The 21,580-nt window shown below is 41.1% G+C and overlaps 1 protein-coding gene across 7 annotated transcripts in view; it reads left to right on the forward strand.

Annotated features, from left to right (window-relative positions):
* Window positions 1–21,580, forward strand: part of LOC117453793 (teneurin-3) — a 146,594-nt gene that overhangs the window by 61,691 nt on the left and 63,323 nt on the right. For 6 of the 7 annotated variants that reach the window (XM_034092766.1, XM_034092768.1, XM_034092769.1 and 3 more), the window contains 4 exons: window positions 2,767–2,992; window positions 11,050–11,288; window positions 19,381–19,506; window positions 21,306–21,520. In XM_034092766.1, coding sequence (XP_033948657.1) covers window positions 2,767–2,992; window positions 11,050–11,288; window positions 19,381–19,506; window positions 21,306–21,520 — 806 coding nt within the window. The remainder of the gene's footprint in view (window positions 1–2,766; window positions 2,993–11,049; window positions 11,289–19,380; window positions 19,507–21,305; window positions 21,521–21,580) is intronic. The other variant, XM_071204596.1, reaches the window with a different exon arrangement.

Consider the following 21,580-nt stretch of genomic DNA (forward strand, 5'->3'; position numbering starts at 1 on the left):
TGCCGGCACAATTCCCATCGACCATAATGCCCCTGCACTACATATATTTATATGACTGCTGCATGTTATACTCTCAATTGAAGGGCTGCCGCAACAGGAAGACCTGCAAACCAAACAAGGGCAATCAAGATGTTGACTTGCACTATATGCCAATAGATCGATATGTAGACATGAAGATAAATGGATACCAATTTGGCCAATTTCAGTCGTGCATCTTTATTTGTAAGGTGCGAAGGGAAGGTGTATTGTTTACAAAGAATGAGTGTTCATGTGGGTGGGATAATAGGATGATGTTGGTACAGGATAAACAAAGACAGCAGTTTGTTATACGTTTGAAGAGCATGTTGCAGTTAATTCAACTCAAATGTCGTTATGGTCTTTAAAGGGGCCCTAGTAAGCTCATTTTCAGGTTGCATAATTGTATTCGGTGCCTCTATTGTGCTTTAAGGTTACAAAACGTGTGGGAGAAACTCTCACTCTTTTTGATTTGAAGAATATACAGTTCTAAAAATAATATGTTCTGCCCGTCAACATTGCCCTTACCTCTGTGATATAACATCTTCCAGTCCTCTCTTCTTCATTTCCCTCTGCCCCCCTCATTGCCATTGCACCGTTACATCAGTGTGTGCTGATTATATGAAAAATGCTTGAAAGTGAAGTGGCGCTGTCTGCTGCAGGCTCTTACAGTGGAATAAGGCCCTGAGGTGAAGTAAAACTGGACGGTGCTGGTAGATAATCCACATTTCTATTAGCCTACTTTTAGCTCTTTTTTAATGGGGCTCTCAGTCTAGACCAGGAGATGAGTGGGATGCCTTTTGCGGCGCTATCATGTCATGTTATCTTGTGTTTTTCATACTGCAGTTGTTGATCAGAATTGACTTTGAAGAAGGTAATATGGGTTGATGAGGGCTCATATTTAAGTGGGTAATGTATCATAATTTAATGCATGTTGATTTGCCTTCTGCACCGGCATCATGCAATTTTGTGATCCCTGAATCAGATCCACACTGCTCGTCTTTTATCACTTGTCTATCGGTCTGTCGATATATCTGTCTGTCTATTTCTATGCAGATGAAACAGACAATATTCAAATGTATTTTGTTATAAAACAAATGAGAACAAATCCATGCCAGCAATCACTCAAAGAAATGATTGGCACGACCTGCCCCTGCTAAACCTTATTACAGCTTGTGGTGAAGGGTTTTACTCTTGATAAACATTCTTACTGCAATTTTTGTTAAATTACTCTCGTGATGTATTACTGTATTTCCTCAGAGAAAAAAATCCTCAGGCGTACCAAGAGCCTGCATGCATAGTAGCTTGAAGGTTTTTACTCTACAGGGATAGAAAGTATTTCTTAGTTTCTGAATGGCATTCATGTTACAATTCTTTTTTTAACCCTTAGATGCACGAGTGACTGGACCCTACATTCTTCCATAAGTGGGTCAAAAAGGACCCGTATTAGAATAATGTGTTTATGCCATTTTTGTCATTTTGATTAAGAAAAATCACTTATAATATTTAGTATTATATTATATATTTTTAATTTTTCACTATTTATAATTTTAGAAAAAAAAATTACATTTTGAAAAAAAACGTTTTCCCATAGGATTCCATAGAAAATGCATGCGGGTAATTTTTGACCGACTTATGGAAGCTTGGGGTAGTAATACAAAATCTACAATTTCTTAAAATGTAAATACAAAATTAGAATGGCATGATATCCAAAACATGAAATGATAAAACATTTTAATTACAAAGATACTTCAAGAACACACTTATGCACCTAAGGGTTAATACATGGCTCATTTACCGTCATTGCACATCTTGTTTTAGGAGGACAGGTACATGGACAAGGACAACAACTTACATGGTTATTAAAGGCTCTTGTTTAAAAACAACGACTAGTGTCCTTTCAATGAAGTTGTTCTGTCACGCTAGCAGAGCAGATTTGTATCCATGGCTTAAAGCCCACAAGGTCCTTACGCATGGTTGAGGAAGCAAAGGTTAAAGCATGCACCAGAACTGACCTCCAGCGTTTGCATGCTCTACATTTATCTCCTTAAGGCCTTGCAAAAATTCATGCTGTCCATGCAAAAACAACAGCTCTTAAAAGACGCAATTCTCAGCTTTCTCAATCATCTCCGAGCCTCTCAAAGGCAAGACCGACGATACTCATTTGGGGCTCATTGGAGCAAATCAGAATTGTCAGCAGTGTGGGTTTTTACCTTTTTAAACGGAGAAGATGGATAGATAATCACCACATGCCATTCTGGGGGCCAATTACACAGCTTTGTGTGAAATTGGAAAACCTGTTCTCTCAGAGCTCTAATGGATGTTCTGGTCATTAGTTATTTGAGAGTCTTCTCTGGCTGTAATCAAACGTGAAACATCGCGTTAAGCGCCCATAAAAGAACAGCTGCCTCTCTAAGTGACCTTCTGTTTAAGAGAACCCAACTGTCAAGCCGTGTGGCGTTTTGCGACAATTATTATGTGTGTCGCCATAAAATCAGCTCTTATTTCTCCTCTTTTTGCAGTGGTTGCATCTAATTTTAATGTCTTGCTCTTGGTTGTATTTACTTTTCTGGGTCTGTTGGTTGGCTGTGTGCTATCATATGTTATTCACAAGGCAGATGCATAGTTTAGCCATCTGCTGTCTATGAGATGTATACAATGGGGGTTCATTTGAATTGAAAAACAAATGATTGAACTTAAGGAACACAGAAACCATTTTGCTGATGTTTCCTTCCCTCTGTTTCACTTCAGGTGACCATATTTCTTGCCAGCAAGGCCCGCCTCCTCTGCCACCTGCCCCGCCCCCACACAAGCAGCATCCGTCCATCACGTCCCTGAGTCGAAGCTCACTGGCCAATCAGAGGAGCCCGAGCCCGCCGCCATCAGCCGGCCTGGCGACCGACTTGCAGAGTACGGCGGAATGCGTCCAGCTGCAGGACAGCTGGGTCCTGGGCAGCAATGTGGCCCTGGAGAGCAGGTGAGAGACCCCCATGGCCTACAACAGCGTGGCATATTCATCTCCAGGTGTTATCATGAGGCCACTTCTGCTGACTCAGAGAACTGCTGTTTGAAATGTTCATTTTAATTTCATGTCAGTTAAAGTTTCATTATAATTTTGCATTTTAATTTTGATTGGGCTCCATAATTGTAAGCATTTTACATTTGGAAATTGTTGAAGGAACCACTAGCTATAATTACATTTCACACACACACACACACACACACACACACACACACACACACACACACACACACACACACACACACACACGTTTTACAATTTTTTTTACAGATATTGGCCCGTACCCAAAAAACTCGTGATTGTACCAGCTGTGTTTTTTTCTTGACAGAGATAAATTACAGCTTTATAATAATGTTCTTTTTTGTGGCTATACTGTACTGTAGTTATCACACATCATTGGCTGGAGGAACGCGTCTTGCTGTTTGCTGAAAAGCAACGCTGGAAAACTCAGCATACCAACTTGTATTCCACATCAGAGCGTGCGAGTGGAGCGGAGCACGAGGAACTTGGTAGGAGCGAATCAAAAAAAAAAGTTGGAGCATCGCCTGATCTCCCGCTGCATCACACTCCAATTTCACTCTGGTGCCTCGCGCTCACAACATGATTGCTACAGCCTTCCCAAGACAACCATCAAACTGCTTCTGTTTAAACCACTTAGGATGATTTTATTAATGTTTTTAATGCTACCCCTCTAAAAATAGGTATGCGAAAAAAAGACAATTCGCTCCAGGATTTTTAGATAATTAAATTTGGCAGATTGCAGGCATATTTTAAGGACTACACCTCATCAGGATAAATGATCATGACTAAAATGGTGCATGCCATAATAAAGTCCCCATTGAGTTTGACAAACATCTTTTTGTACCTCTTTTTTCACAGTCGTATCACTTAATTGTGAGTGAATACAATTAAGGGCTGATTACTAAATGTGATCTACCTGCAGTCAATGGCAGAGGATGAAGAGAATGAACTATGTGCATATCAGAGAGCTTGCCAGTTCAAGTCAGGGAGGCTATAACTTCACAAAGGACTTTGTAAGGGCATTGTCGGTTATATCCGAATTTGCTGTGCGAAATACTACTTTGTCATAAGAGCTACTGCCAAGTGTTCCTCCTGAAACATCAGTTACATCTCTCTTAATCAGCGCGCTCAAACTATCCTGGCTAATGAAGTGTGGGACATTGCGCTCTGACTCAATATGGCCTCGAGTAGATGATTGCATTCTAGCCGGATATTTCTTTGGCACAGCGTACCCTTTCTGAGGCTCGGGTGAATGTAAACTTTGCATTTCAATTGTGGCGGCATAAAGCAACAACCTCAATGATCCGACTGAATGAATCGGGATATGAATTGACAGTTTAACTTGCTACGGAAGACGCGGGGATTGGACGCTAACCGTGCAATGACCTTGAGCCGTCTTAGCTGTATCGACAGAACAGTATGTGCGCACCTATCATCAGCGGAGGCATAAATCACTATCACCACAGAGGACTCTAAATCAAGTGCTTGTCAGTGGGTGGGAACTGAGGGCCGGTGCAAACCAACAGGGCAAAAAAGGGAAGACCCGGTTCACCACGTAATTGCAGATGTCAGGAAAAACACTAGGTTGGGAAATGTAAACAGAAGCGCCAGAAAGTATTTATTAGGAAGCCTTCAGGGGGTTTTGTCCAGCACATCGTGGCCTCAGGTAGTACCACAGGGATCTCTTTTAAATCCTCCACATTGACATGGATTAATTTCTTACGCAGCAAGGGTGTCACATGTGCAGTCAGTACATTATTTATCTAGACACTTGATTAAAAAAAAGTGTCAAATATAAATCCCAGTGTTATAATCTTTGTTAATATATTTCCTTTGACATGACCTCCTTGAAAATAAAGCCCTCCGTTGACAGCATTAGCTACTTTTACAGCAATTAGCAGTAATTAATGATGTGTGTGCAACCTCCCATAAAAGTGCTACTCTTCAAAGCACGCGTGTGCTAATTTGACTCAATACCAACTAGCTTTCACTGTGAGTAGCTTTCTGTGTTCTTTAACATGAGTGAAGGGCTGCACTCAGGAACTTCCACTGTCACTACTGTTCAGTATTTTATTCTGATTGAATACAGTCACTGATCTCACTGTGATCATACTGTCAGGGCTGTGTTAAGACATCCGAGTTTGATTTTGGTTCATTTACTCTCAGAGGTTAAAAATATAAAGCATAATACCGACACGTAAAGCCGTCTTTTACAACTCGGAAAAACACTTTAAGTCGTACTTCAGTAATAAAAACGACGAGTCAATACTTGTTTGTAGTGTAACATTATTGCATTGCAATTCTGAAGAACATTACAAGGCCCAAAAGAGATCCTGTTTTTTATCACCATAACAAATACAAGGTTTGCACTTCAGCTGATTCTATGAGATTATTCTACTTCAGCTTTGACTCTGCTTTGTTCTACCAATACCACTCCATTCAAATGGCTCAATTAGTCGGCAGCAGAGCAGTGATGCTTGCTGCTCGTTGCTATTCTCAAGTGCATTAGAGACAATCAGATCTTTAAAGTGTGTGGAGTACTTTTAATAAACCCCTCAGGTATCTCTTACTATCCACTTGGATTCACTGAAATAGTTTTTTGAGATATTTTCAATTAGAAGTATTCCATTGAATTTCATTATGAAATAAATTGCCATTTCCCCCCCCACGAGACCAATGCACATACACGGTAATTATTCTTGAGCAGTGCTTAATCCTTTGTTTAAGATCGACTTTACCAGTATGTGTGAAATAAGTCTTTTTTACGCCCTTTATAGAGCAAAATGTAAGCTGTATAATAAGTGCTCCACTGGATAAGATACAGGAACGCTCTTACATATGTATGTCCTTCATAGCCTACTTCAGCATTTCTTTCCCTCTTAGATTCTTGGCATTCTGCCAGTGAAGTCCTTATGACATTTCAGATTCTTCAGAGCCTTTTTGAAGACCTGCCCAGCCACACGTTGCAGCTATAAATGTGCTGCCAATCCCCGTTGGATTCATGTGTCAAGGGAATCCTTTTGTGAAATTAAATGATGTCTCGGCTCTAAAATCCTCATTATTATGTGCTGCAGTGTCCCACAGGCAGCACCTTTTCCTGGAATTGTTCTCTGGGGTGAAAATAATAATAGCAGAGGTAATCTAAGTAGGATTATGTGTCTTTGTGTGTGTCTGTGTGGTTGTTTGTGTGGCGTGTCCATGACAATCGTGAGTCAGGCAGTCGTGCTTCACATCAAAGGTGGACAATGTAACTTTTTCCCCCCACGCGAGTGATGGTGTTAGGATCGCGCACCAGGTCTGATTAGTCATGTGTAAGATACAGGCCAACTAGCCTTCTGGAAGAGAAAGGAGCTCACAGTGATGGCTGGTTACCTGCCAACATGGATGGTGGTGTAGACAAAGTGGTAATCCTCAAGATGTATTTGTTTCCTTTTTTTCTTGTGTGTGTTTTCCTTTTCATTTATTATGCCAACATATTTTAGTGCCAAGCACACATTTCATATGTATGTGGTGATTCCTGAGCTCTTCAATAGTTTCCTTTTATTATGAGCTGCTGCATTAGCTGTGGCTGCTGCTGGCAATACAAAGGACATCTGGTCTTGATGCCAACATTAATTACACTGTAATCTGAGTTTTTTTATCTGAACTGTATTGTCATACTATATCTTAGATGTTTTAAGTGTATTTGAAGTGTAGCCTACTAAGTATTATGTGCGTAACCTGTATTTAAATCAGGCTTTATAATTATTTGAGTGACCAAGATCATGTAAGTGTATTTCAGTGCACTATGTATTAATTTATTGAGCTGTACTTAATCAGGTTTTAAAATTGTTTGACAGATAGAGATCATGCAATGTTATTATTTGTGTATTGATTGTTATGAACCTGCCTGAGGACCACAGATGGAAATTAGCTATTAGCTATAATCTGGCATATTGCATCTCTTCTCTTTGCTGAGATTAATGTATTTGTATGATTGGTCCTTCTATAAATAAATACATATATATTTATTTTTTTGTCAGCAAATGTAAAAGCTTACACGAAAAGATGATGGATAGGGATAGTGGACTAAATAGTGATATGCACACAAAATGGTAAACATTACAAATGTAACCTACAGTTTACATACACTTCAACTAAATTGGCCATCAGGATTTAGCCCCGGAAAATCTCAGAAGGTAGACTCCAAAGATCATCTTAAATGTATGTACATGTGAGCTGAGTTCCACTTATGTCAAACTGAATCAATCTCGTTAAATATAAAAAATGCAATATGCAAACAATCTGAGCACTCTGAGAGCGACTCAAGATGGCACCACGCTGATCTCCATGGGCAGGACGGCAAAGAAAAGCTTGTCGAGACTGAAATACTGTCGCCTGGGTGCCGAGCTAGCTGTACTAGAATAGCACCTGCTAGTAGGCCTCCTGTTGGGAGGGCAGGTGGCGATCTGGGGGAGAGCGATGGCGACGGCAGCGTGTGTGAAAACGAACCACCGCGACGCCGGACACATCTGTAGTCTTTTTTTAGCCACGGATGAAAGTCGTCGGATTTTTCCAGCTCTCACCTTGAAATGCTAATGCTAACACAGAAGTTAGGCTAATAGGCAGATTACATATTCTAAGGGCTTCGATTCCCATTGTTTCTAGTGTGCTCTCTCAACCTTTCAGCTCTTGCTTAGCCGTAGACAAATCCACCCACTCAATGTTTAGTCTTTTGTCCTCTGTGAGGATGTTTTCAAATGTCATCCCGATGACAAGCAATGTTGTGAGAGCAGAGGAGAGCCGGCTCGCTGCTGCTTTTGTGTTACATGCTTCTCAATGGGACAGACAGGCGCGCACACAAATGCTCTGCGATCACACTGACAGCCGGCCATTCATTTGCTCTCTTTCCCTCAGTCTCACACTCTTTTGATTGTCCCTTTTCCTTCTCTCTCCCTCACACTCAAAGCACACCACTTTGCTATCACAAGAGCTGGCTGGATTAGCATAGTAATGTGCCTTGTTGCATCACACTGGCTGTAATCAATTAGCCGGTCATCCACTGTGTATAGCTGCAGACATTTACACTGGTCTGCTGTTTGTTAATCATGTCCAACAGCATCATTTCCAGACTCCTCAGACTGCTATTAGGAAAAAAAAAGCCGACATGTAAAACATAAACAACATAATTACATAAACGACAAATTAAATAAATCTCCAAAGCGGCATTTTCTGCCTATAAAATTGGTACGGACAGATTTTAGTTTTACTTTACTCGTACAAAGCGAAAGTGATTTACAGTAAATGACTGCAGAATAGCTGAGTGTTAAACCAGCCTAAGCATGCCATATGTCTTTGGTGATAATATATGCTTTCAAGTTGTTCAAGTAACTACATTGTGAAAATACACTATTTAATGATTTATTGTATACATTTTTATTTTAAATGTTGCTGTTAACAGCGTGTCTCACTTGGTTAATGTTTGTATGTTTTCAAATTAAACTCCCACGTGTCTTTGATGTTGATGTAGTTCAGCCGTCTTTGACCAAAAGCCCATGAGAATGTTATGTCCAAACACCGTTGTACACCAGCATGGGGGGGGGCATGGGGGCACCAGATAAATAAGATCCAGGTGGATTTAAGACCTTTTTATTTACAGGGAGAACTGTCGCCACATCATCTCAGCAACTTGCAATTGGTAGTCACCTTCCTCAAATAGACTACATACACACAAACATGAACTCACACCCTCACGTCCATTTCTGTCCACCTCATCAGATTGCATCCACTTGCTCCCTAGATAGCGCGGGCTGTTTGCCCATGTGTCTGACTACACGTCTGCCGCCTCCAACGTTGTGCAAGTTCTGACCTCAATTCATACCCAACTGCACATTCAGAATTCTGCCGCAACAACAGTACAGATTGTTCCAGCTTGAAGAATCTGAACTTTTCCCGGCTTGCAGACGCCCCTAAGCATTGTCATTCCAGCGGTGTCATGCTGTAACCTTTAGCTGGAATCTGTCCACAACATCACGTGTCAATCGGAGCATCAAGGAGCGAGACGATCCAAATCTGACATTTGTTCTTTTTGTCAAGAATTGATCAGAGCAGATTTGAGCTCAGATATATCCTCACAGGAGACACGAGGTGGCTGGAGAATCAGTGTCAGGGCTGAAATACGAGCAATGCATTATGGTGTAGCTTTACGATGTGCCCTTTGTAAAACAAACCTGTTAAAACGATTTCACAAATATCGAATTACCACCTTCCCTGTGCATGTTTTTGGACGGCTAATATTGATAATTCTTCAGAAACAACATTTTGTCTAACTCAGAGAATACTAATGAAACCGTTTAAGCCATTTGGGCCATCGTTCCTATCAAATAATCAGGAAAACTGTGACGACTAAGTGCCATTACATGGATTGTCAGTGCTTAAGTTCTCAGCTTTAGATTATGCATCCAATTAGCTTCTTTAGTACAGATTCACAGTCAGGATTAAAAAGCTGTTACAAAATTAACATAGAGGCTTCACAGTTGCCGCACAAATAATTGATGAGCAAACACTACTTTATCAATTTATTGGTTTATTTAAATATCTGGTGTCCATGGCAATCCCCTCTTCTGGGAATTGAAAAACGTTGGATAAGGCTTTCAGCAGAAATTACAGAGTGCATGAGCATGAAAAGTAGCCTTGCTTTTCCTGGCCACTTCGTTGCACTTAACCAAACTTTATTTAACCCCCAAATGTTCCAGTCAATATATTTCTGCGGGGCTGCTGGTAGTGCTCATTTTAAGAAATCAGGAACATCTTTCAAAAGTGGATACGAGTCCTAACATTTTCCTCCTAGGTAGTTCTTTTAAAAAGCCTGTAAGCCACTCACAATCCAAGAAGGCATCGATTTTCAAGAAAGCCACTAATAATGGCTTGGAATTGTGATTTCTTTCACTTGCCATATAGCCTATTAATGCTCTTGGTGTTAAAACATACATTTTTGACCATCAATTCAGAAGTCTGGAATTACTTTTTTCACACTATCTATCCAAGCCTTACAATAAAAAAAAATCATTGATGAAGCTATTTTAGGGTGTTTAAGAGTAGTAGAGGTAGTACTTGTGACATCATGGTGTGCAGTGATGGCTTTATAAGAGAGGCTAACCTCTACGTTTTTAAATGTAAATTTGACTTTTCCATCGTCAAAATAATATAATTCAATACCAAAGTCACAGAAATTGATGCAGTGGTATAAATTAGTGCGTAATATGCTGTGTCCTTTCAATTCAAGTGGCTAATGGGCTTTCTTGTTGAATCTTGATATGATAGTGAATAATTATAAATGAATAACAAAAGATTAGAACGATAATGAAAGCTTTATTATCCGACAAAAAGTCAATACTGTTGACAATTTCATTTATTTTTTAAATGGAGAAAGTGGAGATATGAAATTCTGGTGCGAATAGCTTTTGCAATGCATGGTCAATCTGTCCAATTTCCCCTGCCGTCCCCATAAGCCTACAGGCATTTGGGTATTCATCTCTAAGTAGTGGCAAGAGTGGCAACAAGGCTTAATTCATTTACTTAAGAGCTTTTCACGTGGGGTTTACAAGTTAATAGGACGATCGCTCTGTAGTGCATTTGATTAAACCCTCTTAATTACCCCAGGTATAATGGGCTATTAGCAAAGGCCCCGTTGTAAAAGGGCAAGTGTGAGACGATTGTTTTATGAGGTACTTTTTGTTCACCTCTTAGAATGTCAGGATTGAGCTAAATATTAGAATTAAACCCAGTCTCTCATGCAGTGCGATGCACATGGATGTGCCTGGTGTTAAATGGTTAAATGTTTTGCTTTGAGCTATTGAACATAGCTTTGGAACAGGAGCAAATTGGGGTTCTGAATCCAGCTAGAAAACGGTTTTAAGTTGGACACATACAGTACGTGAAGCATTACATCTTTTGGGATGCTGATTTAATCCACACCCGTTTTCTCCTATTTCTTCTTTTCCCCTATGCAGGCATTTTCTTTTTAAAACGGGCACAGGCACAACACCTTTCTTTGGCACAGCCGCCCCCGGGTACACCATGGCTACAGGGACGGTTTACTCCACACCGGCTCGACCTCTGCCCAGACACAGCCTCTCCAGAGGAGCTTTCAAGTTCAAGAAGTCACCGAAACACTGCTCCTGGAAGTGCACTGCCCTGGTCGCCGTGGGGATCGCTGTGGTTCTGTCCATCGTCCTCTGCTACTGCATAGGTAAGGGTGAGTTTGGATGTTTTAAAGATATTTTCAAATCAATATGCATGAGGAGAATGAATGATCTGTAACACAGCCACATGACCACATTAGAAACACAGTGCCAGATTATTCAACAGCTAGTTTTGTCTGTTTGGCCACACAGACATTTTCCTAGTCAGAGATATCGTGTTGAAACAAAAGTATTGATGCAGATTTGACTTCTTTAGAATCCCTTAAGCTTTGCATTTGCCCTTAAGAGCAAACACATTCAGACTTTTGATATGAGACTCACAAATAACATTCAGTCGCCACATATTTATTTATTAGACATATGCGCCAAAGGGTGTTGGCCGCAGCAATGAAAAAAAACTAAGACAATTAATACAGCTTGAAAAGGAAAATGTCAAAACCATAAAGCATGCCATTTGAATAGTTAGCATTCAGAACTGAACGTCTTCCCATCCTGATTTGCAATTTGTTTATAAAGACTAATGAGTGGATGACTTGGATGTGCTGTCAAGGCGTTGACACTTTGATTTGGACTGACCTCAAAGTAATTTAAAAGCTGCTCTGCTTTTGATTCTCTTAATGTCTCAATAATACCCACTGATTTACTTTCTCACTCTTACCCACACGCTCTCCCCAACTCCTCATGTGTACGGTTGACAACATGTTAGCAACAGTTCAAGGCCACACTCCTACCAGCTTTCAAAAGTGCATCCTACACAAGTAGCAATTTAAAAGTCTTCTCTTTTTCTCCTCACATTGCAAGACTTCAGTCCCTGCGCGTGCTTGGAAGCAGTTCAGGGGGTGCAAATATTATCTTTAAACTGCTCATATTACCAGATAGTCCATGCTGAACAGCTGCACAAATAGGGGCTTAGACCAGAACTCTGATTCTCTGGGGGGGCAATTCAATGAAATAGCAGCCTGTATTTCCGAGCCTGGCATGAGGATACTTTTTGTAGAAGGCGTCGGTGTGTTAACACTATTCGATTCATACGGTATCCAATGAGTACACCTTGGTATTGCGCATTTGAAACCATCTAGCCAGACCAAATTAACTATACACCGAGGCTTTGGTACGAACATTTCACTGTGCACTTGTTGTGTCTGATTTGAAGGTGCAGCCCAAGTGCATGAAAACCAGCAGATTGTGTGGCAACACATTTCTTTAGGTTGTAGGGAGAGTAAACCTGACTCCATTATCTGCGCCCGGCATTAGACAATCTTTAGACATGTCATTCGGTCAAAGGGAACAAATGACAGACAAGCTCCCTGGAGTGACTGTAGCCGCTTAATCTGTATGAAGTTTGATCGCTGCCAGGAGTATTTCTATTTCATTGCTTTTTCCTTCTTGCAGAAATCGAAGATGTCCTGATATGATTCAGTAGCGTCTCTCTGACTAAGCTCTCGGTCCGATATGCAGACATGTCCCGAGTACAGTTTCCAACAAGACATTCCTGTCTGTTTTCTTTTGACAGGCTGCTGTGCATCATCCCCAGACTCTGGATTGATGTCCTCAGGGGTTTCTGCTATAACACAAGCAGGGCTGTGCAACTGGCCAGCACAGATGGCAGCTTCAACATAAAACAATTGAGGAAACAGGAAAGGAAACAGTAGCAAGCACTTGATCTTAAAAGAAGACCTTGGTCCACAAAGCCTTTGTTGTGCTTCAACTAAGACTTGCTTAAGACTCTGTTAAACAGGAAATGCTTTTATCTCAGCCAGGAAGATAACTAATGCTCACCCCCCCCCCCCCCCCCCATCCGTTGGGCATCATTTCCTCTGAGAAGACTTTCGGATGTTTGTTTTTTACAGCGTGTGTCAAAGCTGACTTCTCGCTAACCTTTAGAATCTCGACCAGAGCAATAAACCTGTTACAGATTCATGTCTCCTCATGCCCTCCCTTGTCACCCAAGCCCTTAATCTTTACACTGTGCCTCTCTCCCTCAGAGGATATATAAGTATTCAGCGTGCTTGGAGGCAGAGGAAATGTAACACAGTTGTATAAGGAGAAATATGAGGTTGTTGGGAAGATCCAATAACCAGTGTTTTATAGGGTGATGGAAAGGGGAGTGCTCTCTTGGAGGATAGGTCATAAATGTGCTATATCAATATTCACAATGGCCTATTGACTTAACAGTTTTGTACTAGTTTTCATTCATGATGCCATAAAATTAGTATGGATATAAACATACATTTACATCTTAGTCGCTCCTCTGTGTGTCGGGATCAGTTGCTATCTTTATGTCAGCTACTGTAGTGGCAGATCTGCTCAGTTTACACGGGGAAAAGGAGCCAAACCCCTAATTTGTTCAGCTGTTGTCACTAACACTTGTAGCAGATTGGATTCATTCACAACATGATCATCTCGACTTTCACCAACTTGTTTAATTGTAGACCTGTAGGTTGTTTGGGAATTGTATCCTTGGCCTGATTCCACAGTGTGTTCCTGGGGCTCCATCCCCTACGGTGTGTGTGTGTGTGTGTGTGTGTGTGTGTGTGTGTGTGTGTGTGTGTGTGTGTGTGTGTGTGTGTGTGTGTGTGTGTGTGTGTGTGTGTGTGTGTGTGTGTGTGTGTGTGTGTGTGTGTGTGTGTGTGTGTGTGTGTGTGTGTGTGTGTGTGTGTGTGTGTGTGTGTGTGTGTGTGTGTGTGTGTGTGTGTGTGTGTGTGTGTGTGTGTGAGTTAAACAGATGCAGCCCCAGTGCCACTTGCCTCAGGTGTCGAAGAGTGTTTCCACCACTTCCTCTCGCTTTCATCCACCGCCAATTCACCTGCCAGGTGCAATGCCTCAAATAGACGCCGCGTGCACTCATGCTTTAATACCGTCAGCGCGCACAGTCCCATTAGTGCAAATACAGACACACCTACATCTGTTACATGTTAAACTGTAGCATAATATTCAATTTAAGTTTGTTCTTGATAAGACTGTTTTTGTTGAGGTTAAGACTAATATGCCTCAAGATATTTTGGATACAAATATTTTGGATAAAAGGTTTTCTTATTGAATTAATCTGAAGGAAAGCGTGGAGACATGAAACTGGACCCCGGCTGACGGCAGCTCCTGTAATTCAAATGAGGCAAACCTGCTGAGGTGAGGCTTTCCAGTTGCAGTTCTGCAAACTAGCCTGATTGGAAGGATTTCAACAATTGTTCAGATTCAGGGGAGGCCAATCAGGACCCGGTCCAGCTTTCATGCACTGATTGGATTCAGAAACAGCATGTGGATTCTTGAAAATGCCCTCCCAATTGAACCGCACAAACAAAATCAAATGCGCACAATATAGTCACTGAGCATGTTTCACAAACATGTTTATAAGGAGAAGACAATAGACTTCTTTTGTCACACAAATATAGAAAAATATATTATTTAAAATGATTACACGAAGCTAGGATTATGTTATGTTAGCAGTGGCTGAGGAAGAATCTAATTTACTGCAACCTTGTACCACGCAAATGTAATTTATTGGTAAAGGCTGGAATCAATTTTGGATTTGTTATGTTTTCAGTGAAGGCTGGTTGATTAAAAATGATGGCTCACATGAAATTGTTTACATGGTTGCCACTTTTGGTTATAACAAGGCCGTGGTGATGAGTACTGTGTTGGAAAATAAAAAGTCCTGATACTAATCTAAAACTAACACAAAATCAAGAAATCCCGCAGAGACGAACCGAGGAAACGGGGAGCTTGTCAATTGCCGCTGGTACACAAGAAAAACACCTTGTCTTGGTCGATCTTGTGTTACAGATGTTGTCATTCCATTTGAGGTTGTTGGAGATACTATCCTAGAGAACAGGAACATCCTCGGAGTCCCCCGGATGTTTCTGCGGGGATTTGCAGGAAGATTCCGGAATAAAACAATGTTTATCTCAATAATGTTGAGGCCGTTGAGTTGTTGGCACACGGGGGCTCCAGATGGGTCACCTCTCTCTGTGGTATATTATGGACTCATTATTCTCGGTGATGATAGCCAGGCGTCCTCTGCATATTTGAACAGGAAACACTTACGAGGTTTTATTCTCATTTGTGTTTTTAAAAGCCTTAGGTTGCTTAGCTTACAAATGATTGTTTATTTGTTCCCACAAAGAAGAAATGCAACCTCCATCTGTAGAATAATCAGCCCTTTTTTCAGGTAACGACCCCAACACACATGTTATGAACTAAATAGGGATTTTGCTCTGAGAGCTGCCAGGAGGATTATCTGCTGTGTTTTCCAGCGCCACCGTGATTGTGCCTCTGTACGTAAATACCATGTGGATGTCAGGGCTCAAACTAACATTGTGTGAACCTACACATTCAATATCCCTTTCGTCGTCTGTGGAGGTGTTCCACGGGCACATTTTGACTTCCGAGATTATAGGCTAGCTTTTGCTGCTTCTTGCTCAGTAAGAGAATTGCTCACGCCCCATAAATATTAATTGAACTGGCTGCTGGAATAACATATGCAAATTCACAAATTGAGGGCTATTCACCTCAAAGCAATTTGTTGATGAGGTGAATGGGGATTCGGGTCCTGGCGCCCAGCGAGCAGTGAAGAGGGGAAGGCTCGTGGTGGTTCTGCGGTGTGTCTGATACCCGAGGGCCCACCGTCACACACTGTGAAAATGTGGGGGTACTGGGAGATGAGAACGTGTAGAGAGACTAATCTGTTAAATGGGCTAAAGTCTCAGCAGCCAAGCCGGTGGAAAGGTTTTCAGACTCTGATTTTAACTTTTACCATGAGGCAGATATTTGTACGTTAGAGTAAAATATTTTGACGGACAATGGATGAAATGCAAGGAAATTTGCTTCATTGTTTAGAAATTCTACTACATAGGGGATGCCAGACCGTTCATCTGAAACCAGCATTGCGTCAACGTTTTCACTTTGGTTTAAAACCAAAAAATGACACTGGCCTCAGATTAATGTGTGTTCAGCAGTGATAATCATTCACATGTTAACATACATAGCCTACATTCTTAATTAGGATGGTAAACCTGTTCAATAATACCTGTTAGTTATCAGCATGTTACCATGTTCACTATGTAAGCATGCTAATGTTTGCTATGAGCTCAAAGCAGCAATGTGCCTAAACACAGTCTCACAGATCTGCTATCATTAGCATCAACAATACAATACACAGATGATTGAATCTTCAGCACTAAGGCAAACAACATCTGGTGTTTAAGTGCACCATCTGTTGTTCATGTGTCATTTTGGAAAGCTGAGGCCTATACTACGAAGCTGGTTCAACCTAACCTGGATATGTTTGAGTTAGCCGGTTGGCCTAATCCAAAACATACGCGCTCTCGCTAAACGGTCCTACGACGCGGGTTATCAAGTGGATCGCTCAAGCCAGCCGTGTCCTATCTAGTTAGGTGCGCGTTCACATGAAAGGGGTGGTATTTGGAGCATTCGACCAATCACAAACATGGAGAAGCGCACTGACAGCGCAGCGTCATACTTCCTGAATGAAAAGTGAACTATAATATTAGACATATGAAGAAATTAAACTTTAAACATCCATGACTTAAACACTTTATCCAGGATAAAAGCCACAGAGCTGCACCTGCAAGGTGAATACAGCTGGCAACAGAACAAGTGTTTGAATGCGTACATTAACAGGTTCATGATATCACTGCCCGTCTAAAACACGATCTGACTTCAATTACATTTGTCTCGAGTGTTTCGTCAACTTATGTGTTGCTTAAAATAATACTTCTGCATACAGTATGTGACACTGTGAGTGTTGCACGGCCAGATACGGCTCAGCTGACTCAGATAAGGAGATATATGATACATTATGATGTGATATGCCGCGGACTGTACTGTTACTTTGATCCGGTTACTTGTGTTGTGGCAGATATTTAAGTAAGCTTTCTTAACGCTAATGTTATAATAGTCAGATTGCTCTGAAGATGGAGGTGATATTCTATTAATGTTCACGTTCACACAGTCGGTGATTTTTGCCGGCCGTCTTTCCTGCAACGGCAGTTTTTCTGTATTTCCTTTCTCCTGGAATATGACTTGATCGCTTTAAACTCCGCACACTGAGCTCTGATTGGTCAGCAGGCGGTGCTTTCACTGAGTTGATCTCTTAGCCTGCAACCTAACCTGCTCCGGGGCAGGTTAGCCGCACAGCATAAGTTACCATGGAGACCTAGCCTGCTAAAAAGAGAACCAGCTTCGTAGGACCAGAAACCCCGAGTTTTCCCTGAAGTTAGCCGGCTAAGCGAAAATCCTGCTTCGTAGTACAGGCCTCTGGTGTCCTGTCTTCTCTTCTTCTTCTGACTCCTCTTGTCGGCTTAGAAATGATTCATTTTTCAAAACACTTAATACTAGGTTTCTAAATACAGTACAGGTTTGTTAAGCAACAGATTATGCTACCTTTTACCCTTTGAGTAATATCTTACCCTGCTTTCACTTCACAGTGACAATCAATTTGTTAGAGTAGATGTCCTTTTCTTTTCAGGCAAAGGCTGTTTTTATTATGGTTTTGTTAGTGCCCCATTACCTCATTGGGTACTTGCAATTTCGGTCCGAGCTAACTCTGTTTTTTAAGAAATCTGGAGCCGTTTCTCAGTTACAAACCAACAATATGTTAATCCAAGAAATTGAGATATTTACACTTTAAAAAAAGGTTGTATTTAAATGTAGAAGTTTTCAGTCCAATGTTTGGATTTCGTGTTGGGGTACTAATGAACTATTTTATAAATATTTCTGATGCTTGGCGGATTATGTTAAGTTAAGATTTAGCTCGTGTCTATCTGTGTTGCCAGGGAATGTGCACATATATCTGAAACTGAAGTAATATTCAGAAATGTTTTAAAGCATAAAATCAATTGACATCTCAATAAAAATATGTGAAGCAAAAAGGAACAAACGACATGGATCATAGGTTTTCACGCTGGGTGTCCACTCAGAGAGAAAAGTCTGAGTTATAAGATATTGATGGACCATGTGTGTTTCTGCGTTGTCTCACATGCAGCCAACATTGATTTTCACACAGAGGGTTACGCAGGCTGAATGTACTGTGTAACCAAACATTAAAACTCAAATAAATCTGCTTGATTAAACTTGAATGAATGGCTAAAGTGCACATGTCCATTTGAAATACCAAGGAGAGTGCTTTGTGTATTCCAATGATGCTTATTCACACGTTCTTAGCAAAACACAAGTCTTATTTCTTTACAAAGTATGGATTGATACACTCTCCATAGTTTACACTCTCTCTTTTGGTCTCCTTCACTTTTGATATTCTCTTTGGCCCCACATCCACTTCTTATTTACTGCAGTCAATATCCATCTTCCTGGTGAGTGTTGGAGAGAAGTTCCTCCCGCAGATCAAATGGTCGGAAATCAAGATGCTTCCTCAGCATGTTCCCTGGATGGTGACTTTGAAGGAGATTGGCCCTCTCGCTGTGCTCGCAGTAGCACCTCAGCTTCCCAAAACAACAAGAACACAGTTTGATTGCCTCCAATACTGAGACAATAAAGCAGGTTTTCTGAATGAAAGCCAGCAAAGTTTAGTTATCTAACACAACTCGAGGAGTGTTGCCGCATCTTACACTCACTTCCTCCCCCTGCTGTGAGTGTCTGTCTCAATAAACTGCCTCAATCCTTCTGAAAAGACTCTCCCTCCATCTTGCCCACACACATGGAACTGTCACCATGTCTTTCCTGCTTTTTATCCCACTGAATTAGAGAGTTCAACACTCTCCCAGTGTGTCATGTCTGCTTGTCTGAAGTGAAAGCTTTTTTATAAAAATAGTACACATTCTGCTCTCTTTGATAAGTAGCCGTTTGTGTGCAGACGCTGTGGCACGTTAATGAACAGCGCTCCCCGAGGAAACATGATAGAGCAACAGGGTTCCTGAGTATTGATCTGGATGACTTTGTCTGGACTCTGCCAGCACGCTGTGTACACAAAGCCCACCCATTGTTGAGTGGCCTGAAAAAACAGAAAAGTTGGAAGTTAAACTGATGTGTTTTTGTGCCTGCATCGGATCCATCCATTGTGTTCTCCCACAGGTCCTTTGTGCTAAAGCGGCTTGTTATGTTCAACTTATTTCCTTATTTGTTTATCCATTTCTACAAACCCACGCCGCTTTTTTGTGTATTTCACAGCAATGCACCTTTTTGGCCTCAATTGGCAGCTCCAAGAGTTGGACAACCAGCCGGCTTTTGAAAACGGAGGAGTTGGGAAGACGGGGCCCACTCAGCCGAGCATAGTGACAGCTCTGGCTGCTGACGGTGAGGAAATAAAAGACTGACATTTGAATAAACCGCTAATTAACATTTAAATAAGCCTTTTTCAGTATTAGCGCTCAATAATTATACTCTTTATTATTTAGTTGGCTTCCATGTATCCTAATTTATTTCAGTCAAGGTTATGTTGGCATTGCTTTTTCAAGACATGTTGGGGTTTTTGGGGTTAAGTTTTAATATTCATAAAAACAATTGTATTAAATAAATAATGAATGGCTTGGTGAGAAAAGCATGGTGCATGGACCGGTTGTCTAGCTCATTAGCACTAACACTTTAAATGTGCGAATAATCTCAACTTCAGTTGAAGTAGATGAGGGTTTGTGTAATTAATGGTTTTTTTAATGAAACGCTGATACCTAAAAAAAAAAAAAAGTTAAAGAATACTAATGAATTAAATCAGGAAAAGGTTCAAAGACGATTAAGAAAGACAAATTGCACCAGCCAACCATTTGGTCTCATGAATGATTTGGTGCTCGATGCCAAGTCAGCCTTTACAGTTTCCTGAGCTCTTTCACCTTCTGAATATTAATTGACTGATTCCAGACAGCTTTGCACGACCTATCATCATCTTGGACCATTGTGTATTCAACAACACGCAGCCAGGCCATCCCAACTCACCTTTACAGCAAATTAATCTCTGACCACATTGCTGTATTTAGAATGCACATCCACGACAGCATTAATGGAGTTGAGTAGGCCAGGCAAAAGCTCAATTGTTTAAACTCAGCTAGATTTAAATCCTCATAAGTACTGCTAATTAAGATAGCATGAGGCAGGTTTTGGACTGTTTAAAGGCAATCAATAGCAGGCTATTATTCTCCCCTGAGGTAAACTTGGCTACCAGTCTTCACTTTGAATGGAACTAAAGTGACAGCCAATGGCCTCATTACACGCACCCCGACATGCAAATAACGGCACGAACGGATACACTCACAGTGACTGTCCCCACACTGAAGCGCTTCGTATGAGAAGCAGGGACACAGGTTGAGATGTTATTATGTATCAGGACATCTCTGCACCATCCACCTAACCTGTTATAAGTCTATGCCACGGTAGGTTGTAAAAAGCACAGCTGTATTCCTTCCACTATATAGCTTCAAACGGCAAGGACTTTAAAACATTTGACATATTTTTCATCCTAACAACGACATTTGTTCTGGTAATTACACCTTGCAGACTACCATTTTTCATTTGAGCATGAGTCATATTAAAACTGGCCATCCCTCCATCGTTTGCGCTGTAAGGACACAGTTTAAGGGTATAATTCACAAAATAGTTTTGATTTGCTGTTATTGCTCTGGGAAGGTAGCGCTCAGTATATCTGACAGTTTCCATTAAGACCTTATCCAAGATGAGGCGGTGCTCTCTGAGTCATCAGGACAAGAGAGAAGACGTGAAATGCGGCCTGTTAGAGTCTAATAAATAGCCAATTATATCTGGTCATTTTTTTTTCAGTGAGCAGTGCATCATGGACCACAGGGATCCATTACTTTTAATCCTCTCTTTCTTGGTCACTGCTCATTTGGAAAATATATGACTGTCTTTTTGTAAAGTCCCTGCTTGGATACAAAGAATAAGATTGCACTGGTAAGCAAAAGATTGAATGCAGCAATTACTGATATCCAAATATGAAAGACCAATATTAGATTTGAGATGAAAGCGGAGGTTTTAACTGATGGCATGAAAGGCTCTGTGATGACTGATTTATACAATATAGCCATAACAGTGCTGTTCTTTGGATTTTGCAACACCTTATATAATCCGAGTGTGTGTCTGTCTTCTAGGAAGGACTAACGTGCTCAATCCGGAGAACAACTCCATTGATACGGGACAGGTGGACGTAGGGAAGAAGGCGGGTCAGAGCGTCCCACCGGGGGTGTTCTGGCGTTCTCAACTCAGCATGGAGCTCCCACGCTTCCTGAAGTTCAACATCTCGGTACAGAAGAACGCACTGATAGGAGTCTATGGACGGAAAGGTCTCACACCCTCTCACACTCAGGTAAAGCCTTTTTATTAATGTTTTTAAATCAGGTGTATCGCCTGTAGATTAAAGATGAAG

Source organism: Pseudochaenichthys georgianus, chromosome 10 (assembly GCF_902827115.2).
Source record: "Pseudochaenichthys georgianus chromosome 10, fPseGeo1.2, whole genome shotgun sequence".
In the NCBI taxonomy this organism is placed as follows: Eukaryota; Metazoa; Chordata; class Actinopteri; order Perciformes; family Channichthyidae; genus Pseudochaenichthys; species Pseudochaenichthys georgianus.